Consider the following 26,953-nt stretch of genomic DNA (forward strand, 5'->3'; position numbering starts at 1 on the left):
TGCTGAACTGCAGACAGTAGTGCTCCTTTCACATGACAGATTGAAACTGAGAAGTATTGACACTGTAATGTGTCATCCTATGAGGGGTGTATCATACTGTAAAACACACTGTATGAGAGTTTTAACGTGTTGCATAATTTAATCTTGCCATTATCTACTGATTTAGAACAAAAGCCACTTATGAGTAGGTGCTGTGGTAAAACAAGACAATTTCTATGCAAGGTATGTAACAGTCAACTAATACAAATATGTCAAATATCATGCATGTAGAACTACTAGTTTACTCATGAAGCTCAAAAAATGTGCAGAAACTAAATGGCAATTGGCCATTAGAATCTTACCCAAGGAATTTCTGGTAAGTATTCGGATACTGACTAAACTTAATTTTATTTCTATGTTGATCAGGTTCAACTGGGACATAAGACTGTCAACTTACAAGTTTCACAGTGCAACATTTAACAATAAAAATGATCATACTTGTGACAAGAAGGTCTCAACATGGCTGTTCCATAAGGTTAGCACAAAACTAAAAACGTTGCTTGTAAGCTCCTGGAATAATCTCCTGTCACCAGCAAGTCTCTTTGAAGATAGTGTCTTGATGACATGGTGGAGCATAAGCAAGGCACGATGTTGTACCAATGGATCATGGCTTTTGACTGCAGTTAGTAGCGTAGGCACAAGTTCTGGCCACTCTCGAGGACAATCAAATCTAAAAACAAAACAAAAAAGAATACTACTTCAGAAATGTATGTGAGGTGTAATGCAGTTTGAGTGGTTAGAAGCCATGCTTTTCAGTGCTGACTTAACCAAGGGAATGTAACAAAGTTTTCTAGTTGGTTAAAGAATACATTATACTAGAAAGAATGTAAAAACATTTCTAAAGATATCATGATCAGTAACAAAATAAATTCACGACTATATATCCTCTCGAACACGAGTAAATTCCAGAATATATTATACCATGTTGACTATAAGCATATAAATATAGAGTATACACTGCTCTAAAAAACGATAACATTAATATAACTATAGATACTCATGATCAAGTACTTCCAGTTTTATTTAAAATATCCTACATGCATTGGCCAGCATTCAAGCCATGACCGTCTTAGTAAGAAGCCAGTAACAATCCCATTCAGCTAACATTTCCCCAATACACAGGATGGCACACAAAAATTTACGTATATTTTGGGCAAGAATGGTACAAAATTGATGCAAAAGTAATCAAAACAGAATGTCCCTAATAGATAACATACCTATTTCACCGCATAATCGTCGCACTTTTTATACCAAAATTTTCAAAAAAAAACGTAGGGCAAAGAATATTTTAATATCAGTATTTGTATTACTGAAAAATTAATTTATAACTAAACGGTATTTTATACAAATTTAAGGTGCACATAATAATCATGTATATACTGCAACCATACCACCCACGCCACTGTCCCATAGAACCATACAACAGCATCATTGTCCCCAAAATTTCGGGCTACTGCCATATAGCACCATACGCCAAGGCGTTCGATGGTATAGGACCTTTTAAGTCTAGAGTCAAATGCCACCTCATCTAGAAAGTGAAGAAAAATAAATTTCAAAGTGATGGGTGAACAAAAGCTCTTTCGACCATGCAAGGATCAACTGCACTTCCCCGTTCCAAAGAATCAAAACAACGGCCTCCCAGGGCCATGGTGCGTTTGTGGCAATTCCGGCAAAATTACAAGCAAAGAAAAGTTTTAAAACCTATTTATTATTCCTTGATAAAATCACAATTAATTGAAATCAACCCTGAATAATTCTACAATAATAAAAACTAAATACATAATGTCCGATGGACTAAAAACAAATTTGGAGATGTCACCCCTTTCATTGAGAATTTTTAATAATTCATATTTGACCATTTTATCGGTTGATCCTTTTCTTCTCTTTTGACATGAAAATTAATACACCTATATTATTATTACTTTGAATGCTCGGTAAGTACAAAATATCCTAGTAAATGCGACGGTTCTCATTACAAGCCTTCTTCATTATTAGAAGAAACAAATTATCTATGCAAAAATTGGAGACAACTTGGAGTGGTCACCTAACTAATTAATTATACTACTAATTGAATAAACAAAAGAACAAGCTAACACTAGCGGGCAAAATCACAACCATCAAAATAAAATTAGACAGATGTCTGGTCCAAAAATCGAACCCACATCACAATGAATCCGATGACAAAATAACGAGACAGAACCCGTTTTGCAATTTATACAAAAACATCAACCACATCTCAAGGAGCATATTCAAAAATGATGTACACATATATAAAACAGAAATATAAACAATAAACTCATGCAACTGGTTGTGCGACAAAAAAATAATAAACTTGTGTGTGACGAAAAATCCATGGTCTGCCTTGGACTTCGAACCGGTGGTCTCCAGGATGCCAGCGACAAACGGGTCTCTAAAAATTCCCTATCTCAATTATTCATCAGGTCAACAAACCATTCAATACTGGTATTCCAGTTATTTAATTTCTTTACAGAAATAAACATGAACGAGTTAAAAAGAAATCCTTTAAATGTAATCGGGTTTATGCGAAACCCCAAGCAATCAGTCTTGGTGGACAGGTTTGAACAATACTATTGGCAGTGACCCTTCTAACAAGGGAGTGCTAATGCACCCTTTCTAAAAATCATAAATCACACAATGCAGAACCACACCTAATAATGGGTGGCCAGAGATCACTCCTTGCCAACAAACTCAAGGCGAGATGAACCGTCTCCCTGAAAATACAAGGTAAATCATATCATTTCAACTGATATCATCTTATCATATTCCATAGCTCCACTGGCTTATTAATTCTCTGCCCGCTTACAATTCTTTAATTCTATATCAAGCCACTATTCATCTTTTCAATTTCACATCCATAGACTCAGAATATCCAGGTTCACATCCATCTGACTACATAGAAAATTTCAACAGTCTACACTGAGGCTCTACAACAAAGGTAATTATGTTAAAAATGCATTGTGTAGCTGGCATATTTCAAAACTTATGTCATTTAATGCATAGAGATAAATCTTACTAAACATATGGTCGAACCGGGATGAATGGAATAAACTGTAACCTCCATTTTTGTAAAAAATTGTTTTTTTTAACAATGCCTGTCTAACAGAAGTCCTATTGTTTCAATGGCCAGTCATCAGTTTGTATGCAACAAATGCAAGTGGCAATACTGCAGTAATGAGATCATTCGGCTCAGTAAGCTATGGTCCTATGAATAATGTTGTCTATACATGGTGCACACATCACTGGCATGTTAGTAGTAACAAGCAGTAACCACGCAGGAGGCACGCAATTGTTGTATAACATGTACTCCCTGTGTTAATTACCATATTTACGTGAATAATACCCGCAATTTTTATTTTTTTTTAACTTGAGGCATGAAATTGGGGTGTGAATTTTATTTGAGTATATGTTGGAATTTTTTTTTTTCAAAATCATCCTTCCTAAAGTTAGGGTGTGGGGATTATTCGCGCAAATATGGTATTTTTACGTATGTAAGTGAAGAGCGGTTAGTGATGGGTTAGGAAAACACGAGTTACAGCGCACAGTTTAAATTAACAATAATTGCGTTCACAGAAAATAACTGCAACCGTGCTGCAGCACGCACATTTTGTGTAAAGCCATTACACGTATGCTACTGGCGTAAATAAACAAGACAGTTGCAATGTGCCAAGAAGACGGCCTTATAATTTTGGGGACCAAAATCAGACCAGAATGTAGAAACTGAAAATAACTGTTGAACTGTTAACTCGGGATTAAGACAAAGATAATTCAGTTTACACGAAATGATACATTTAAAAGCATTGAAATACAGCGAAAAGCAATTCAGGAATCTCACAGTTTAAAGTAAGCAGAGAATGGATGTGCAGATTCATGAAGAACAACTTTTCTCTTCAAAGGAGGAAGTGTATGCCAACAATTGCCAAAGGACAATACCAATAAAGTACTGTAGTTGAATCCATCAGTTTTTTAATAAAAATTAAGTCTGCATATATTAACCTCCCTGTCCTTTTACAAAAGAAGGAATTTAAGAGAGGAAAAAATACTATATTTTTAAACAGTTTTTTCAATTTGCTTTACGTCGCACCGACCCAGATAGGTCTTATGGTGACAATGGGACAAGAAAGGCCTGGGAGTGGAAAGGAAGTATCCGTGGCCTTAATTGAGGTACAGACCAGCATTTGCCTGGGGTGAAAATGGGAAACTATGGAAAACCATCTTCAGGGCTGCCGACATTGGGGTTTGAACCCACTATCTCCTGGATGCAAGCTCACAGCTGTGTGTCCCTAACTGCATGGCCAACTTTTTAAACAGTGTTCAACTTCGTCTTTCAACTAAGCAGCTCTCATTTGAAAAGAAAGGAAAACAAGTGATCAAGTAGGTTAAACTGTTTAGGACAAAAGACATATACCAGTAAAGTTTCAGTACATTTCTATGAATTGTTAAAATGGAGCAAATCAAATGTCAGTGACTATTTAACACTGATGAACATAAAAATGACAGTAGTGCTTAACTTAATGGTTGATTTTAATATCTGAAGGTTACTTATGAAATTCTACTTTTTTAGAATGCACATCCGTATAACTATTTACCTGGCAACTTTTGATATAAGGACAGCCAGCTGTGTTGCTACTTGATTGACAGGTTCTCGAAAGTTAGACACCAAACCTTGTCGCAAAGTCACTTTCTCGGCTTCAGCTATGGCGCTAGAAAAAGGAATAAAGCAATTCCATATACTGCATGCAACACACACAATCAATGCATATGCAAATATCCACAAAATTAAATACATGATCAAATTATTATGTTTCACGTTGTGAAGATACAGTGTGGGCGAAGGTCAAGACTGCTTTGAAGCAAAAACCTGCTACAGTCATAGCAGATGAAGTGTATGAAAACAGAGACAGTTATATATAGGCTGAACTGTACAGAATGATGATCCAACTACCAAGACAAGTTAATTTTGAAAACTGTAGCCATATGTTCAGTTTTGGGAATAGGAAGAAGTATTAAGGTGCAAGGTTAGGTGAATAGGAAGGAAGTGGGATCAGGGTCATGTCCTTGGCTGAAAAACACTGAGCCAAGAAAACAGTATGGGCAGGTGCACTGTCAATGTGAATGAGCCACGAGTTGTTTCACTACTGATCAGGTCGCTTCCTCCTCAGCTCCTTCTCTAGATGTTTCAAAACTGCTTGATCATCTGGAACAAACTCCTTGTGAACAATTCCTTTCTGGTGAAAGAAAACAAATCAACCTGCACTTGGTGTTGCTTATGACTTGCCTCACTTTGTTGGGACGAGGTGACTCCGGACTTTTCCACCGACTGGTTTGCCGTTCGGTTTTTGGGCCATAGATGTAAACCCAGGTTTGATGTCGGAAAGAACAATGGGTCATCGGCAGCTTTTGAGGACTAAGAAAATATGTAATATATTACTATGAGGTTTTTTAGTCTATCAAAACTAATGCAGGATTAATAAAATTAGAAAATACCTCGATAAAGAAAACATGTTAAAATTCTGAGCACAACTGCTTAATAACTGTTGAAATGTCTAAACTCCACTTCTAAATCTTTTATAAGTTGTCCAGTGTGGACTGCCTTGCATGTGTCCCTGTTTTTACCGTCAAGGTAATTTGCCCCAGACTAGTCAGCTGATCCCAGGCGTGCTCAGTCCAAACTATGATAAAATAATGCCCTAAAATACGTACACCCTGGATCTTGATGGGGAACATATAACTAAATACGGACACGGTGAGGTCAATTAAAACTACAAATAAAGCAAGGCGAAGCATGACGTCAGTTTTGGAGGAAAATCTGTTTATTAAAATAAACACGATAAATATTTTACAAAATAGCAAAGGTACGAAACAATCCAGATTTTACATGACTCGGATTGTTTTTTTTTTTTTCTCAGCTTGATAAAGTCTATCTTGAGAATCAGAATATATTACAAATTTATAATGTATGCCGACACACATACCTAACATATCAAATCAAATCTTGAAGTTTCATTTATTTTAACATATGGGCTTGCATGCTCTCACCACGCTCCTGGCTTTACTTTTCCTTAACACTTAACTGTAGATGAGTATATTCCCCATTTCTGCTAAGAAAAAACGTGATTTAATGCGCGAAAAGGGTGGGACAAACTAACCTATGCAACACGCTGAGTAGTAAAACATCCTACGCACAAAATATATACATCTCGAGTCATGAGCAATCTCATAAGCACAACAATGTGGATTGGAACCACACAAAATCAAAATCAAATAAATGGCAAAATATATACATTCAAAGAAACAAAACATGATGTCATATTTTCCAGGGCTCACTGAGAAAAGCATGCGGCATTCACACAACTTGCATCCACTCAAAGCCACAATGGAAATAAAAGGAAACACAATTACACTTTAAGCAACACAGGTTCCTGAAAAATAATTACGCAACATAAAATCAATAAACTGGTGGACTTTACAATATCATGCACAAATCAACGTGGATTCCTGAAATGAAATTACGTGACACAAATTCATTAAAAAAATGACAGAGTAGGTTACCTTTCAACACCTAATTCAAAGTTGTATCCTGGAAAGGATTACATGACACAAAATATTCCTCAGCGCGGTTATATCATAAAAGAAAGTCCGAAACAAACGTTGCGATATAAAACTCTCATCAACTGCAACAACCGTAGAGACATGGACAAAAACAATAAAATCACGAAGTATAGGCCGCTCAAATAAAACTCTCCTCGGTAGACAAACATACCACCCTCGCCAACACACAGCGGAATGACTCAAAGTGGAGATCCACGTCTCCCAAAATAAAGTAGCAATACCAAAACCACAGGGTCCAAACCTTTACACATGGTGCTCAAAAGTCTACCCGAGGCAAGTCACATGAATAAGAAAATACAGGCCTTTCAGATGAGGAACGCGTCCTTTTACTCAAAATCACACAAATAACATCTCATGTCCTAAAGTTGCATAAAACTGAAAAAATATGAAGGACATCGGCTAACATTTGCTCGCATGAAAAGAAACAAGACCACGCTGGTCACAAATCAAAGCACTCGCGCTCAAAGTAAACATGAATAATAAAGTGGCCAACTCTGTAATAAATATGATAAACTGAAACTAAGAAATTGCCACGCTGATAATCGATCATGTCTAAACATCGGAAAGTTACTTCAATATCTCAATCCTACATCGCAAGAAACTCATATTGATAATAATAATAATAATAATAATAATAATAATAATAATAATAATAATAATAATAAATTTTATAGAAATTTTATTCCAATATTCGGAACTCGAAATACGGAACAGCGTTCCTGGAACTCATGAATCAATTACTAATTTACAACCTAGATATACAAAATAGTCGTGAAGATGACGCCAAGAACTTCGTGGATCCACACTCCACTGTCTTGAACACTCTCATTCACACAACATGGAATAATCCCAGAAAACGTGACAGCATGTTTCTGTACACTTTGAGCTCCCATTAATAATACTTTAATCTTGTCCTTCCTGACTATAATTTGAATCCTTATTTACATTTACAATTAAGCCCTGAGACGTACACTGCGTCTCAAACATCAAAGCAAAACAAATAAAAAAAATATAAGGCTAAAATAAAAAGACTGACTCGTAAAAGAAATGATGCTAACCACTCAGCTAAATAAATCAGAATAAAATGTAAGAAAGCAAGCTGTGACCTCATGTAAACGGTCCACATTTACGTTACAATTATATTTACATTAACAAGCTTCCTATCATTTACTTTAAATAGGACGCAGTCCTTCCAAACAAAGCTACATCTACAGAATTTCAATATCAAACTAACCTATCCCCTTTTGCAACATTAAACATGTTCACACATAAATAGATTAAAAACTCTGTACTCATCTGTTTCGTTGACTTATGGCCGCCCATCTTCAGGAGACAGCCGACCCCATCTTGTTTTTAGCCAGCCATATCGATGGTGATGCTGCCTTCAGAAAAGACTTGGATCAGTCCTTTTTTCTCCATCGAGGAGTAGAAAGGTGATGTTGTATTTTCCGTTGCTGCTTTTGTTTCTGGATGTCATCTAAAATATCCCCTCGTTCACGATGTAGAAACTAGGTCAAGATCAACCTGCCAGTTACTAGAATACTACAGTCGGGGGTAATTTCCACTGACCGTGAAACCAGTTCCCATTCAGTAGCGGGACTGCTTCTCTTATCTACTCCTGTAACTAGGTCAAATATTTCCCATTTATAAAAGGCTGGACCGGAAATTGTAAAGTTTATGCCCTCGGAAAACTATTTACACAGGCAGGCTACTATTCATTTTGAAATGATTAAATGGAACTGTTCTCTCCCTTCGGTAATCGTAAGTTAGATGCCATCGTCCCAGTATTAGAAAACTTGAATAGATTAACTGCAGACTGAGCGTCTTCCAACAAAATTTTACAAGTCCCACAAGATCACTCGCGTAAATAAAAACAACTTACGATGTTACCTACACAGAATCTCGCCGAATAATAGGGTAACCAACTGACGCGGTTATAGTTTTTATTAACTCGTCCTCGAAGACGCCATCATATCCTCGATTGGGGCCTCTTTTCCCTAGACCAATGCCTAGCCATATCGATGGTGGCTCTATCGTGTCATTGGCTCAACACATCGCATACCTGACGCTTACTTCAAACATCTGTCATAGGCGACCCTAGCCTCTCGCCGGGCATCCGAAATGTTGTCCGTTGGAATTCTATTGTTTCCCTGTTCGGCTTTGTGTACGTCATGTCGAAATTCCACCTTCCAGACTTAGCTGGCGAGCAAACAAATCTGAGCTCCAAGCTCCCTGCAGAAACTGCGACATGTGCTGCTGAATATAATGTTTCCTGCCAGTTACTAGTTTTTAATAAAATAAAATATTCTCTGTATATTTGAATAAATGACTGGTTAATTAAATGAGCACTTCAATAAGGGCTCACATGGTCCCTGGTGTCTAGCCAGCTGGCTTGTTTACTGGTAACTTTACAATGCATCATGTTCTGATGACTGCACTGGCTTTAGCATAAATGTTCTTATAGTCAATTTATTTCTGTTTGTGTTATAAAGCATTATTGAAAATGATTCTGGGGATGTCTAATGAGTATTAATGAATTAATAAAATGTAAATGAGGATGAATTGTTGTGCTTTACTGATGTGAGACAATTTAACAGAATGAATAGTGGGGAACTTCTTAGGTGTGTGTGATCACTGAGGTTAGTTTGGTTTGGCCTCCTCTATATTTCATGATTTTCTATTATTTTCAATGTGTAATATTTTAAGATCTTTGTTGATGACTGTAAAGTGGTGAGCATTGTCATATATGTGTACATAGAAGGTTGAATGTCTTATGCTTAAATGCATTTTTGTGTTTTTTAGTACCTGATGTCAAAATTACATTTTGGTTGGCAGTTGAGTTCATATACTCCTGATTTGGAAAAGTGATATTTTTTATTTGGATTGCAATTGCTAATGTGTTTTTCTAATATGCTGTTTGTCCTCAATGTTATTTTAAAACCTTGCTTTTTGAATAAGTTAGGTACTTTGTTTGTGTTTTCGTGTTCATGAACTATGCCCTGATGAGCCACGAGTCTCTGAGTAACTTGGGAGGGCTCTTAGTGTTGGGATCTAGGGGTTTGCGATAACCACTTGTATTTCCTCTTTGGTGAGGATAAGTTTGTTTTCCTTATCACTGAAATTTATTGGTTGGGTCGCACGGGATCTTTTGCATTTCGCTGTTGCCAACTAATATGTTTATTTAACTATAACATTTAATAAAGTATTGAAGTAGTTAATTTCTGCTTTGATCTGTCCTCACCAGGTTCCCATCATCTGTTTCCAGTGCAACGATATTGCCACACTCACTACTTCTATTCTTGACTACTTTATGAAGCAACTTCCGATTACTTTCACAGTCTTCTATTAGCCTGCTAGTGAACGCGTCCCTACACTTTTCCTTAAGTGTTACCTCAAGACCTTCCACAACGTGGGATTTGTTAAACAAGTGTATTGGAACTCTATGGGTCCACACTATATAACACACACATGTTCTTGTACCGTTTTTAATTATGTTTTGTTACACTAAGTTTTTATTCACTTTTTGGATACATGGGACTATTTAATATTCTTTGTAAAAATAGGCTATTTTAAGGTTTTTTTCTTATTTATGATAATTTATTCTTTAAAATTTTCTCACGTCTGTTACTGAAGATGGTATCAGAGGTACCAAAACTGGTATAACAATATGAAATAAATATTTCTACCTGTACATTGAAGTGTTGATTAGGTGGAGCATCTACCCCAATTTCTTTAAGATAGATATATCATCCTATGTATGCGAGAGTTTCACGCTTCACTGTGGAAAATACTGGAATTGTTATGCAACACTGCTATGCCAGTACTTTCAAACTCTGTTACCTAGAATTCCGGAGTGGCCCTCCCGACTGGCCAATGTTTGTCTTGTCATTAGTGGATACAGAACATAAGTAATCCAGTCCCAAAAGTGAGCTGTGTTAACTTAACACTTACAAGGTTATCAAATAACATTGGAGAACAAAGAACATGAGGGGGCAAAAAAAAAGAATTTACATTTCAGATATTTCAGTTCCGTTCAGTTAGAATTTTCCCAGATTGTGGATCCTGTGACAATTAAGTGAGTTGGTTATGTTCAATTCCTGTAAATATTTTGCTATATTAGCATACAAAAGTAGTTCCACTTCATCTTCCACTTGTGACAAAATCAGGCCTGAGATGGTACCCAAAGAAATCAAGGAGAATATTTTGAAGGCATAGAGTATTTACTTTTCTGTACCCTTGATTTAAGACTTTTTGAAATTGTGGATAGGAAAGGTTTCATTAACCTGGCGAACAAGCTGCTCAAACTGGGAGTCATGTACAGAGTTATAACTTCTGAGGACATACTACCATCGAAAAGTAGTCTCGTGTCAATCCCACAACTTTGCTGATCAAGTAAAGGGCAAGTTTTCACCTCGAGTAAAAGAAGTTATTCTTAAGAAACAGTGTTGTCTTACAACAGATATGTGCACTGACAAATACAGACGGTATGTTTATCTGCCAGTTACGTCCCACCACATAGATGTCAGTTGGGCCTTTCAAAAAAAGGTGCTTTTCAGGGCTATATTTCCAGAAAACAGAGCTCAAACTGGGTTAAGTACTAGACAGGAATTAGAAACCAACATGGAATGGTTTAATATTCACAGGAATAAACACAAACTAAATAATACCAAATAACGTTTGTCTCAGTCCAAGAGGCAATCATGATTTTCCATTAACAGAAGGCAAGCCTATTATAGCCATTGAATAAGTACCATTCTAAAGCACATGCAGTGGTGGTCAAAATAATAGAGCCACCTGGCAAAGCTTTGGAATAAAGTACAAATTTATTACTAGACATGTTTGTACTATGATGGAAACAAAATTTTACGTTGTACAGGAACCATTACAACAGAGTCACATTGTACCACAGTGAGTTATTTAGATAACACAACTCAAACTAATCAATAATATTCAAAAGAATACCAGACCACAGGGTCAAAAAAATAGAGCCAATTGACACAAATATTTTGTACTTGATCGCAGTCTTACGAAATTTACAGGAAAAGTTGTTTTTGCATAGTAGTGAATTAGTACTCCGTGGGGTAACCCGTATTTTTGATGATTGCCCTGCACCTCTTACCCACAGAGTCGGCTAAACGCCTGCATTCGTCGCTACTGATCGCATACCAGGCTCTCTGGATTTCTTCCCAAAGTTTATCTAAAGATGTAGCTTTTGAGCGGTCAATTTTCTTGTCTACGATCTCCCATGAGTTCTCAAGGGGTGATGCGTCAGGGAACTGAGGTGGCCACTCTAATACTTCGATATGGTGGTCTTGAAAAAACTGCCTTATGATCCTTGCAGTATGCTTTGGATTGTTATCGTGCTGAAATTTCCATTTCAGCGGCATTTCCTCTTCAGCATAAGGCAGCATAACATTTGCCAAGATGCCTTTGTACATTTCTGCGTTCATTATACCATTGATACGGTGTATTGGACCAATGCCGTACCATGAAAAGCATTCCCATACCGTAACACTTCCGCCACCGTATTTCACAGTTCTTAAAGTGTACTTGGGATTAAATTCCTGCTTTGGTGGGCGGCGCACATAGACTTTTCCGTCTGAGGCAAATCTATTATACTTGGATTCATCGGACCAAAGGATGTTCCTCCACCAAATATTAGGTGTTTGTTCATTTCTCCGGGCGAAGCCCAACCTTTTCCGAACATTAGCTTTTGAAACATGTGGCTTCTGTCTCGCAATGCGCCCATTCAATTTTGCGGATCTCAGTCGTCTTTGAATCGTTTAGGTTGATGGTTAAACATCATTTTTGTCGCTAAACAAAATGGCTTTCGTCGTGGTGTTGACAAAAATGGGTCTTTCTTTACTTCCCTAGTGATGAGTCTGTCTACGCGAGGAGAAGTTACACGAGGTCACCCCCTGTTCTCCACCTGCGCCTTTGTTTGTTTTGCCAATTTAATGGCGTTCTGGACACGTTTTGGCAAAACGTGTAAATCTTTGGCTATTTTATTCATGGACATCCCACTTTTGAACATCCGGAACATTACTATACGCGCATCATCACTTGTATGCTTTGCTCTGCCAATCTAGAAGAATATAAATAAAACCAAACGTCAATTTACATACAAAATAATATTGAGTGGAGATTTGTTGACATATAATATCGCTAGCCTTCAAAACAACTGCAAAAAATCAATTGGAACGGGACTTCTGTAAAACGGCTCTATTATTTTGACCCATAAGATTCTTACCTTTATGCCTCTTTTCGCACGTCTAGCTTAAACGCTACCTTTCGCACGACTACAGATAGCAGCGACGTCTTCCCTGATGATGTCTAAAAGGGACAGACAACACGGCACTCGTGGAGATTTTGCGAAATAATAGATATCCTAGTTCTTAATCCCCTCAATATAGGTGGCTCTATTATTTTGACCGCCACTGTATCTGAACCAAAGAATGAAAGAGATTGTGAAAGCCTCAAGAGAGGTTTATTTGATTTTGAAAGCATCCAAATTCAACATGACTCATTTGAAAATGAGCGATTTGGTAACAAAACTAAAATCGACTATCAACGTACAGAGACCAGGTGGAATAACCATATTCAAATGCTGGAGCCCCTTAATGATCAACATGACACATTCAGATGTTAGTAGTCAGCAGAAAAGAAAGGATCCATAATGGAATACTGAAGACAAGACTGAAAGGAGAAAATGTTTCCACTCTTCAATTTGGTTCTCCTTTGCCAACAGAAGCTGCTGAAACATTCGGGGAAACATAAGGTGATTGTCAGGTAGGTATCTGCTTAAACATCAGGATTAGGGCTAGGATTTTCATGTAAATATATTCTTTCCCTTTGCTTGTACATAACTAAAAATGACAAACGTCCATGAATTAGAATCTGAGCTATCATATAATTACATTTTATTGTTACATATTTGATCATAATGCCACTTTTACATTTTTTAATTTTTTAATGTAATATTACATATTCTGTTTCTTACCATAAAAAGGTATTTTTTTGCAAGTGAAATATACAGTAATTCAAAACTGTCTGTTTGAGAATATTTGTTCACTAGGAACTCAGGTACATGGAACAGATTTTCCAACCTATTCATAAGCTGCTGAGAAAGGTATTATGCTTGAGACACTTTTAATGTAATTGTAGACGACTATGTTCAAGAGTGCAAGACAAGAGTGTGTAGAATTCTACAAAGAATTCCTGCCACCACTGCAGCATTAATAAGGCGTTACATTATTTTCCCCGCAGTAAATGAATGCCAGAAAATCATTCAAAACATACCAATTGTCACATTTACCCAGTGATGTAGGAGCCTTAGATTGCACTCATATAAGAACAATATTGAATGTTGTGATATAGCAGTCCATTCTTTCATTTTTCAAGCACACTCTCATACTTTCAAATTAAAATTTACAATAAGATTTGTCCCGCATTCATCATAATAATGCTTTTGTTGCCTCTTACTACACATGTTTACGTCTTAGCAGTCTCTGCTAACCATAACCTATAATAATATCAACCATGTGTGACAAAATACTATTCCAACGTATCGCTAGGAGTGCTTTATGTAAAGAAACAAAAGACGCTCACTGCCAACTGTGTTCAGAAATCTCACGGAAATGTGTTAATTTGTCTTTAACAATTGTTCCATAACAATTGTTCCATTACTAGAGTATGGTTCCAGTGTATGGGACCCTCACCAGGATTACCTGATTCAAGAACTGGAAAACATCCAAAGAAAAGCAGCTCGATTTGTTCTGGGTGATTTCCAACAAAAGAGTAGCGTTACAAAAATGTTGCAATGTTTGGGTTGGGAAGAATTGAGAGAAAGAAGAAGAGCTGCTCGACTAAGTGGTATGTTACATGTAACTAATCTCATTTTTAGGCCCGTATTGAACTATGCTATAATATATCATAAGTGGTATGTTCCGAGCTGTAAGCAGAGAGATGGCGTGGAATGACATTAGTAGACGAATAAGTTTGAATGGCGTTTATAAAAGTAGGAAAGATCACAATATGAAAATAAAGTTGGAATTCAAGAGGACAAACTGGGGCAAATATTCATTTATAGGAAGGGGAGTTAGGGATTGGAATAACTTACCAAGGGAGATGTTCAATAAATTTCCAATTTCTTTGCAATCATTTAGGAAAAGGCTAGGAAAGCAACAGATAGGGAATCTGCCACCTGGGTGACTGCCCTAAATGCAGATCAGTACTGATTGATTGGTGGAAATGTGTTCGTAAAACAGGGCACTTTTAACTGAAGTGTTAAATTAATAACAGTTATTAGTTAACATTTGCTAAGTAAAATTTAACACAAGAGTTGGAGAAACTGGGCCTCATAGCCATATGCTTTTCCTGCTCTTTTCAATGGTTTTATGAACATTTAATAAGAAGCCGCAGACCGTAGTCGGAATTCATACATTCTAACGTCATCATGCCGTCTGTTTGATAAAAATCTATCCATATATTTACTTTTTAATCCTGCAGTTATTAATGCAAAACTTGGTATTGTGTCGTAGAAGGCAATTGTATTTTTAATCGCAGTTCTTTAATACAGAACGGTTCTCTTGTGAGCTTGTACATTAATCTTGAAGGAGCATTTCTTGCCAGGAAGAGAACTTTTTTAAGTTACATGGCTTCCACTCTTCCTAGTATAGCTAAGTTATCCTTTGATAGGTGTTCTCAGATCATGTCTGAGGCATAGCCTGTCAGGATGCGGTCTGTTTGTACGCAGACTTTTTTCTCTTAGCAGCATGCAAGATATTAGAAACACACTGCAATCTGTTGAATATATTTGGAATCTGGGAAAGGTTAGAGAACCAAAAGGCATTCAGCAGTGATCAGACGATGTGTATACTCTCTGGCTTGACAGGTAGTAATCAAACATGGCTGATTACTTAGGATGAAAATAAAGTATATCAGAATATTAATTAAAGTCTTAGTCGCTACCAACCCGCTATGTATAGAATGCATTTCGGGCTACGATATGCCTTTGCCTGCAATTAATGGAGTGATCATTTCTGTACCTGAGAACCACACTACTTGAAGTCCATTTTTTGCCTTTTTGAGATAATCCGGAGTTTAGATGTTGAAAGAGCACTTTATTGAGCCAGACTATGTTAAATTTTGTAAAACAATAATTTTACGAATATTTTAATGAATTGATTTTATGAATACTCGAAGTTGGCTGAACTTAGAGATCTATCAATGTCTCATGATTCCCCAGAAGGTAACTCCAGAGAGAATAAAAATGAAGCAAATCGGTCCTGTAGAATGGACGGACGGATTTGCCAAAGCTGTTTTCAGTAAACTCTTTTAATATATATTTTGCATTTTTGGAATCTTTTATATGTAATAGTACATATTTCACCTAATGTTATAATGTAAATATGTACACATTTTACATGTTGATATTACATAAAAATCCTAGCCCCAATTATCAATCAATCAATCAATCAATCAATCAATCAATCAATCAATCAATCAATCAATCAATCAATCAATCAATCAATCAATACTGATCTGCATTTAGGGCAGTCGCCCAGGTGGCAGATTCCCTATCTGTTGTTTACCTAGCCTTTTCTTAAATGATTTCAATGACATTGGAAATTTATTGAACATCTGCCTTGGTAAGTTATCCCAATCGCTAACTCCCCTTCCTATAAATGAATATTTTCCTCAATTTGTCCTCCTGAATTCCAACATTACCTACATATTGTGATCTTTCCTACTTTTAAAGATGCCACTCAAACTTATTCGTCTATTAATGTCATTGGCTGAGAGTTCAGAACATACCACTTACAATTTCAAATCTTGTTTTATGGTCCGTATTGAAATGTACTTAACATCAAATAATAATACTAAGATTATAAATTATTGAACAGGTGGAATTTATAATCTAGTATTATTATTTGACATTGCATACCACTTAGTCGAGCAGCTCATCTTCTTTCTCCCAGTTCTTCCCAGCCCAAACTTTGCAACATTTTTGTAGCGCTACTCTTTTGTCGGAAATCGCCCAGAACAAATCGAGCTGCTTTTCTTTGGATTTTTCGCAGTTCTTGAATCAAGTAATCCTAGGGAGGGTCCCATACACTGGAACCATACTCTAGTTCGGGTCTTACTGGAGATTTATATGCCCTCTAATTTACGTCCTTACTACAACCCCTAAACACCCCCATAACCATGTGCAGAGATCTGTATCCTTTATTTACAATCCTATTTATGTGATTACCCCAATGAAGATCTTTCTTTAATTTAACACCCAGATACTTACAATGATCTCCAAAAGGAACTTTCACCCCATCAACACAGTAATTACAACTGAGAGGACTTTTCCTATTTGTGAAACTCATAACCTGGCTTTTACACCCATTTATTATCATACCATTGCTTACTGTCCATCTCACAACATTATCGAGGACATTTTGCAGTTGCTCACAATCTTGTAACTTATTTATTACTTTATACAGAATAACATCATCCACAAAAAGCCTAACCTCTCATTCCACCCCTTCACTCATATCATTTATATATATAAGAAAACATAAAGGTCCAATAATATTGCCTTGAGGGATTCCCCTCTTAATTATTACAGGGTCAGATAAAGCTTTATCTACTATAATTCTCTGAGATCTATTTCCTAGAAATACAGCAACCAATTCAGTCACTCTTTTGTCTAGTCCAATTACACTCATTTTTGCCAGTAGTCTCCCATGATCCACCCTATCAAATGCTTTAGACAGGTCAATCACGATACAGTCCATTTGACCTCCTGAATCCAAGATATCTGCTATATTTTGCTGGAATCCTACAAGTTGAGCTTTAGTGGAATAACCTTTTCTAAAACCGAACTGCCTTCTATCGAACCAGTTATTAATTTTGCAAACATGTCTAATATAAGCAGAAAGAATGCCTTCCCATAGCTGACACGCAATGCATGTCAAACTTACTGGCCTGTTATTTTCAGCTTTATGTCTATCACCTTTTCCTTTATACACAGGGGCTACTATAGCAACTCTCCATTCATTTGGTATAGCTCCTTAAACCAAACAATAATCAAATAAGTACTTCAGATATGGTACTATATCCTAACCCATTGTCTTTAGTATATCCCCAGAAATCTTATCAATTCCAGCTGCTTTTCTAGTGTTCAATTTTTGTATCTTATAGTAAATATCATTGTTATCATATGTAAATTTTAATACTTCTTTAGCATTAGTCACCTCCTCTATCTGGACATTATCCTTGTAACCAACAATCTTTACATACTGCTGACTGTATATTCCTGCCTTTTGAAGATCCTCACATACACACACTCCTTGTTCATTAATTATTCCTGGAATGTCCTCCTTGAAATCTGTTTCTGCCTAAAAGTACTGTACCAGGATGATTGTGGGGTTTGAGCATGGGAAGGTTCTAAGGTAGTGTTCGGTGAATTTTGGAGCAGGTACAGAGATGGATAGTATCGCAGGGCGAATAATAGATGGTGATTCTTTTTTTTTTGTAAAATTTATTCTATGTCTGTTTTAAAGTTAGTAGAAGTTGTGTGTGTGGCTAAAGTTGAACGCTGTTATTTTTCTCATTCAACGGATCAATTTAGTATTTGTTTACTGTGATCTAGAGAAAAATAATAATAAAGAATAATAAAGAATATCTGTAAAATTTATTAACAATGTCTACAGATATATCACCCTGCAATGGAATTGCAACTCAAATTTGTGGCTAATATTTGCCAAAATGTAAAATAAAAGATTTATGTTGTGATCTTCTTGATCTCTGTTTGCTTGAAAATATCAAAATAATTATTACTCTTCCATAGAACATGAACAACCTACAGTCTTTCTAATTTGAATGCAAACACAAAAATAGCACCTTGGATATAATCAGTTCATCATTGATGGTGCTGACCTACAGTCTTTCTAATTTTTAAAACACAAAAATGAACACACACTTGTCATGGAAAGTTTGATAAATTAATAAAATATTTGATCTCTTGCTGAATGTCTCTCAGTTTGACTGAATTGAAAAAATGGAATTAATAAAGCACTTAAAGTTCCTCTAGGTAAAGTAAATTCAATTAATTACTGATTTGAAAAGGATTTTATAGCAAAATATGAACTTCTTTTAAATGACGATAAAATTATGAATTGATATCCACACGAAGCACTTGTAAGAGCACTGTACTGAACTAAGTGCTTTGTAAAAAGTCAGTCAGTTGTGATTACTCACTCAGAATACGAGAAGATCTGCTTACAAGTGTTGGAGTTGTGCTGTACGATGACTTGGTGTCTGGAACATAACGCGGAGTGCGGGCGAAGGCTCGAACTCAGCACCGGCGATGTTCAGTGAAGATACCATATCAATCTCCCTCGTCGACGTCCCTTCATAGGTACCATAACTGAAGAAACCATGTAAATCCCTCGTTGGAAGCAACGTTTGATGTAGCAGGATCTCGTAGCACTTTTGCCACGATTTCCGTTGTTCTTGGAGGTAATATCGGAACATGGAAAGTTCAATTGGCACTATTGAATTCACAGATATCACGGATATTAATACTACACACCGTCGCAATGCACAGTTCTATTCTTACACTGATTTTATGGTGTTGAATTAACATTCACAGTCCATGCTGCAGAAAACACAGTTCTTATATACACATTTTTTTTTTTTTTGCTAGTGGCTTTACGTCGCACCGACACAGATAGATCTTATGGCGACGATGGGATGGGAAAGGCCTAGGAGTTGGAAGGAAGCGGTTGTGGCCTTAATTAAGGTACAGCCCCAGTATTTGCCTGGTGTGAAAATGGGAAACCACGGAAAACCATCTTCAGGGCTGCCGATAGTGGGATTCGAACCTACTATCTCCCGGATGCCTTATATACATAGTTCATGGGTTTGAGAATTAACACAGTTCATAATCGCCACTAATTATGCCTGAAATTCGATTGTATGGTAATTAACACAGTTTATAAACACTTGAAAATGTAATTTGTAACAGTCTCTATCATAGTCTCTGAACAAATATTATTCGCATATTAAGGCGATTTTATGGTTGTATTTACACCACACTAGTCTGTTCTACTTAATATTATTGTAAAAAGTCCTTAATGTTCACTGGGTTTCTCACATTGATGATCGAAAGATCGAGAAAGTGCACAAGGAAAATAGTTAAGTCTTGCCCTGTTATGGGACGAATGTCTAGTAAATAAAGTTACACACAGTTCACTGATATATTATCGTACGAGAAATATGTCTTAGACTGGTTGAAGTGGTCTTAAATTATGATTTCAGTTTACCACACGCAATGATTTAGGATATTGTCACAGTTCAGAATTATATGAAATTAGTAAAGTTCACGATGTCGTATACTGGTCAGTAAAATATTGGACACTTCCAATTATAGCTTCACTCTGTTAATAAATTTACAGGTATTATATTACGATAATTCACCTTGAAAAACGTCTAGAATATTACCGTCGTCGCGGCGTCGTGGAAACTTTACATACGGTACGACGTTCTTTTACTATTTCAACAGCGTTCGATTACGGCTACGATTATGTCCTCGCGAACAGCGACGGAGCATACTTTCTGCACACACTATGCACACAGGACTCTGTACAAAGGACTGGTTATGGCCTTGGCCCAGTGGCCTATTTATACAGGTCTGGCGAGCAGCGCTTGGAATCAGGTGATGAAGGAGGGAGTATTCCTCCCAAATTTTAAATTATCATATTTCGGAAACCACTGGACAGATTGACTTCAAATTTGCAGGGTTTTACTTCCAGAACATTAGCTATAATTCAGCGTTGGTATCGTTTTAATCGGACCAGGCGTTAAAAAGTTTATAAAAATAACCGAGAAACTTCTGTACGGGAAGTAAGCTACAGGCGGCGGTGACGTCACTTGACCTTGCTTGACTTGCGTTCTTCCTCGTGTAGCGCAGTGGGTACAAGAACATTCTCTCACACAGCTGTTCATGCATCGGAACTGAATTGTATGTTAGAAAATAAAATTTATAATTTATATGTGCCACGGCCTATGCCTTCCTGGTACAGTATCTATACATACCCTTCCATTTTTCATTAAAATTTGTATGACTGCCAATTATGCTTGCCATCATGTTATCCTCAGCTGCCTTCATTGCTCGCTTCAATTTCCTAGTAAGTTCCTACAATTTCTCCTCACTTCCAGAACCATTTCTAACGAATTCTTTCCAATCTGCACCACCTTCTTAGTCTCTTTATTTCTCTATTATAATAAGGTGGGTCTTTGCCATTCCTTACCACCTTTAAAGGTACAAACCTGTTTTCACATTCCTCAACAATTTCTTTATACCCATCCCAGAGTCTGTTTACATTCTTATTTACCGTTTTCCACCGATCATAATTACTTTTTAAAAACTGCCTCATGCCTGCTTTATCAGCCACATGGCACTGCCTAATAGTCCTAGTTTTAAAACCTTCCTCTCTATCACATTTATTTTTAACTACGAAAAAAAACAGCTTCATTTCTCTATAGAGCTCATCTGGTTTTATCAACACCACATCCAGGATATTTTTTCCTCTAGTTGGTTCCGTCACTTTCTGAATCAGATGTCCTTCCCATATTAGATTAGCCATTTGTTGGTCATGCTTCCTGTCATTCTCATTTCATTCCCAATACTGACATTTGGTAAATTCAGATCTCCCGCTACAATCACATTCCTGTCCATGTCGTTTCCCACACAGCTGATTATCTTATCAAATAATTCTGAATCCGTGTCAGCACTACCCTTTCCCGGTCTGTACACTCCAAACATATCAAGTTTCCTATTATCTTTAGAAATGAGCCGTACACCTAGAATTTCATGTTTCTCACCTTTAATTTTTTCGTAGCTTACAAATTCTTCTTTCACCAGAATGAATACTCTCCCTCCCACCGTTCCTATTCTATCTCTACGATAGACACTCCAGTTCCATGAGAAAATTTCTGCATCCATTACATCATTTCTCAGCTATGATTGAACTCCTATTACAATATCTGGTAAATATATATCTATTAAATTACTGTACTTAATACTATTCCTTTATTTACAATACTTCTACAGTTCAACACTAACATTTTTTTGTCATCCCTACTTGACTTCCAGATCTCTGCACCCTTATCACCGCTCCCTAAACAACCCCGTTTCCCTGAATGTACCTCCCTATTACCCTTCCAAACAAATTTCCTAACTTATACGTACCACTGCGGTTTAAGTGTAGGCCATCTGAGTGCAGATCCCTATCTCCTACCCACCCATTAGGATCTAGAAATTTCACTCCCAGTTTCCCACATACCCACTCCATAGTCTCATTTAAATCCCCAATCACCCTTCAGTCAGTATTCCTCCTACACAGTATTCCACTGATAACAATCTCCGCTTCCTTAAAATTCACCCGTGTTGCATTTACCTTATCCCACACATCCCCAACTATGTTGGTACTTATACCAGCTTGCCTTATGTTGGCAGAAGCTACTTCCTCCTCCCTTTTCTCCCTCCCATGACCGTGTTCCACCTGTCTTTTCCTATCCTCTATTCTACATTTCCCTTTCCTACCTTTTCCCTTCCTCCTATTATGATCTATCTATTGAAGTTACCAAGACCCATAGCTATAAACTCCACTATGTGATGTTTAAGGCTGTTACAATACTGGAAAAGTGAGCAAGTTATTTCATACCCTCAAGCTAGAAGTGACAATGACATAAAACTGACGAACATTTCTGTGGCCACCTTTCTGCCATTTAAAAATATTGCCAACTGAGGAGAAATAAATAGTTTATTCTAATGTCAGAAGTTAAATGTATATGTCAACTGTAATTTTCAGAAGATGAGACATGAGAACCGTTAGAGAAAATTAAGTCTAATTGATCCAGACTCTGACAATAGTTTCCTACTCCTGTCATTTGTATTTGAGACACCAGTACTTCCAGTGAAAGAAACTTTAGTAAGGCAGACTGTTGTACAAGAGAGAATGGATGGATGGATTTGCCAAATGTAATAGTACATATTTCACCCAATGTTATTATGTAAATATGTACTTATTTTACATGTTGATATTACATAAAAATCCTAGCCCCAATTAGGGAAAAGAAGGATGCAGGTTCAGAAGTCCAGTAAATGCTTCCTATTGTGCATAATAAAGCAATTGTCTGAGTCTGGAATTAGTATGTTTCTGTACTATTTCTCTTTGTAGTTTGGTAGCTATGTGTGCCATATTATTGCTTACAATAGTAACAACATGGTAATATAGAAGTAGATGTTAGGTTGCTTAGAAAATATAATTCTATTTCCTACATTTGTCAATGATGCATAGTGCTAATATTATTGTTCTTTTCTCATGTTTACATATTCATCCGTTTGATTTATATATTTACGCGTGCAGCTGTGAAGATAAATACTTGTTTTTTATTTATAATGTCAAATTGAATTTACTTTGAAGAAAGGTGTTGTTAGAACTCATACCTCCCTCTGCTGTTTCATTTGTGTTCTTGTAGCTTTATGAAACATATTATTGCATATGATAGTTGCAACATATTGAAGCATAATGTATATTTCTCAGAATGCATGTAATTTAGTCTCCCCTATTTAGCAGCAGTTTATGGTGCTAAATTTATTTTTCAGATTTCACATTTACTTGTCTGTTTGTGTATACAGTTGTAAATAATAAAATGACGTTTATCATTTATGGTGTTATATGTATTCTTACTGAAGAAGAGCGTGAAATGTGCCTTTGGAGAATATCATCCATTAAATGAAATTTTCTTTATTACTTGTGTTACAATTTCTGCTGCCTGAGGCAAGCTCCTCTCTCAACAGGCTCCCTTTATATTGACCTTCAGGAGGGTGGCTTAATCACAACTAGCATTCAGGTATCAACTGCTTTTGACATTCTCTGATATACAGCATCATTCCACTTATTGAGATTTCAAACTGTTACTGGAGCAGCGTTATGGCATCTGGTGGTTGAACATAATTTGTTATTCACCAATAATTATGTTTAACTGTTTTAAAGTCGACAATTAGTGTATGTGTGATAAACAAACTTCCTTTTTTTACATTTTGATAAAAGTGTCATACCACATTGTTTGGTGGTGTGCTTCAATTACTGGATATGTAGTACACCTCTGTCACATAACAGTTAGCATTATTAGCTGCTGTCGTCATAAGCCTGAGTTAGATTTCTGGTACTGTCAGAAATTTAAGAATGACAGGAGGGCTGGTATGTGGTTAAAATGGTACTCACCTCTCTTGGGGGTTGCCTTAAAAGAACTGCACCACCTCGGGACGAGGACGTAAGTTTACTTACTTTACTGGATATGTATAATAAAATGGGTTGCTTTACATCGTTCAAACTTCATTTCTTACATTCTCATTTAGATACCCACCCTGACAACTTCAGTAATGGGTGAAAGGTTTCACAAAAACATTAAGTCAATGGAGAAATGCAACCAGGGCTTCTGGAAAAAATCTACAATATCAGATTACTGTTGGATGCTATGTTGTGATGACTCAGAAAAAGGGCAAAGACAATCATCTGATAAGCATTTCTATCCTCCAGTCCACTACTATTTCCTGTTTTCGATTATCATAATTAATAGTATGCATGTTTGGTCTATTTTTTTTTTTTTTTTAAAGCCTATTGAGGATTTTTCGCCAACCAGTGTAATCTATATGGCAAATAAAAATGCTTGGTTTACAGAAAAACCGTTTTTAGAATGGTTCCACCAACACTTCATTCTACAGGTAAGCAGCTTTACAAGTTTAAAAAAAGAAGAAGATGTAGTACTTCTAGACTATACTCTTGCTGAGTCTTAAATTAGCAATGATGGGAATTTCCTTGTTCTGTAAATTCTGTACTCTTACCCAAACTTCACTTTATCTTAAGCCAAATGATGTTTGGTTTGCTGCAGATCAGATAGTGGTCTATACCAACACAGAATTCCCGGAATACATGTACATTCCTAACAAACTTCCTGAATTTCAAGTCTGCTAGTTTATTATGGATCTGGTGTCCCTACCCTCCCATGAATAACGGTGTATACCCTTATGCTTGAACGATGGATTTGTAACTGCTAGTTCTATACTTTTTGTTTATTTATTTGGAAAATCAAAACAGTGAGAACCCAAATTACAGAGTTCTGCAATGAAAAATATATTTACAATGGAGTAGCATAATGCAAACATTAAAAAATAAGTGGAAGAACAATGAGGGAAAAACATCCAATGATAAAAATTGAGGAAAAAATTAAAAACTTACAAAATAACTGTAGAGACACAACAATTAACAGCATGAAGGCAAAAGAACAACGAGGAAAATTAAAGATTGAAAGTAAAGCAAAGAGAAGAACTTCTAGCTATGCATAATATAACGCATAATAGTATAGTGAAAATTAAAAACCACAGCCTGTTTCCAGTCATCTGACTGGGTCAGGAATGGACTGAATGAAGCCCCCATCTAGCGGCGAGGATAGGAAACGTGCCGGCTGCCGAAGTCTGTCGCACTCCCCTGGGGCAATGATAAATGACTGACAGATGAAATGAAATGTTCATAGAGTGTTGCTGGAATGAAAGATGACTGGGAAAACTGGAGTACTCTGAGAAAAACCTGTCCTGCCTCCGCTTTATCCAGCACAAATCTTACACAGAGTGACTTGGATTCGAACCACGGTATCCAGCGGTGAGAGGCCGGCGCGCTGCCACCTGAGCCATGCCGGCTTCTAACGGTACAGTACAGTAAAAAATAAATCAATATTCATTATGTACAACAGAGGGGACAGCAATGAGAAGAGAAAAAAGGAATATGAAGAAAATGAGCTAGGTTAAGTTAAGGAAGAATTGATTAAAGGAGGCATACGAAGAAAAAAGGTCCAAGTTCCTGTCAGAGTTAAGGAGGGTTGGAATGCGGAAAAATAAATATGAAGGGGTGGATTAATCCTGGTTTTGCGAGTAGGAACATGTAGGGAAAAGAAGGATGCAGGTTCATTAGGCCAGTAAATGCTTGCCATTCCTATTACCTTCCACACCTTCCCCCACATTAGCCTGTAACTTCTCATGTAATGCAGATCCATTTCCAATTCTAGCTTTGAAATCGTCCATTATCCTATCATTGCTGTTGACCCTGACCATTGTTGTCCTAATTCATCCAACCACTAAATCTATTCACATCATTACTAATAATAATAATAATAATAATAATAATAATAATAATAATAATAATAATAATAATAATAATAATAATAATAATAATAATAATAATAATAATAATCATCATCATCATTAAAGAATACTTACTTTGGAGCTGTCTTTCGCCAATAACGATCCACACCATTCTTGAAATATAAAACTGCCAACCATCGTACATTAACATCTATGGAATGATTAGAGAAGATGTTCTGAAAGCAAAGGATACAAGTCAAAATATTATTTTATTATGTCCAATAGTGAATATCACCTTCTAGATTACAGAAATCAACTGAGCTAATGAATGATTACACAAGCTATAAAAATGCATCTGGTCATTTAAATATAAGAAAATAAAAAGACATGATAGGGTGTACTAAGTACAGCTGCTAGAGTTATTTACATGAAACATATATAATACTAGCTGATGTACCAGTGCTTCGCCACGGGATTCTCAGAAAGACTGACTTGGTGGTTTTCCTAACTGAATTCAACATAGGTCATTACCAAAAAGGTCAGTAGGAATGTAGCGATTGAAAGCAATGTTATCATATAAAATACTCGATCAAATGAAAAACCGCACACTTTCTCACTTTCAACGAACAGTACTACGGTGTCGATCTAAGAGTCCAAAGTTCCAGAGCTGGAATAACCAGGTCGCAGACTGCCGTGAACACTCCTCTGTCATTATTCCATTAAATATGCACACTACTCATTCCAATCAGTGGCTCAGAGTAGGGATTGTATAGCTCGAATACTATGATGAACCAGTGTGTTACGTACCAGATATATCAGAAAATGTATGAACCAGAGGAATGGCATGCTAAAGAAGAAAGTTATCTTACACCCCAGCTACTTCCCGCCAATATACAGGCAGGCTGTTACAGTCGGTACGACCAGGCGAGTTGGCCGTGTGGTTAGGGGCGCGCAGCTGTGAGCTTGCATCTGGGAGATACTGGATTCGAACCCCACTGCCGGCAACCCTGAAGATGGTATTCGGGAGATAGTGGGTTCAAGCCCCACTGTCGGCAGCCCTGACGATGGTTTTCCGTGGTTTCC

General features: G+C 36.7%; 1 protein-coding gene across 4 annotated transcripts in view; it reads right to left on the reverse strand.

The window, feature by feature from the left end:
* Positions 1 to 26,953, reverse strand: part of LOC136858420 (importin-11) — a 403,457-nt gene that overhangs the window by 337,762 nt on the left and 38,742 nt on the right. For all 4 annotated transcript variants that reach the window (XM_067137950.2, XM_067137948.2, XM_067137949.2 and 1 more), the window contains exons 3-5: positions 26,006 to 26,106; positions 4,647 to 4,760; positions 478 to 709 (exon numbers count right to left, since the gene is read on the reverse strand). In XM_067137950.2, the coding sequence (XP_066994051.1) occupies positions 478 to 709; positions 4,647 to 4,760; positions 26,006 to 26,106 (447 nt within the window). The remainder of the gene's footprint in view (positions 1 to 477; positions 710 to 4,646; positions 4,761 to 26,005; positions 26,107 to 26,953) is intronic.

The sequence above is a fragment of the Anabrus simplex genome, chromosome 1 (assembly GCF_040414725.1).
Source record: "Anabrus simplex isolate iqAnaSimp1 chromosome 1, ASM4041472v1, whole genome shotgun sequence".
NCBI lineage: Eukaryota > Metazoa > Arthropoda > Insecta > Orthoptera > Tettigoniidae > Anabrus > Anabrus simplex.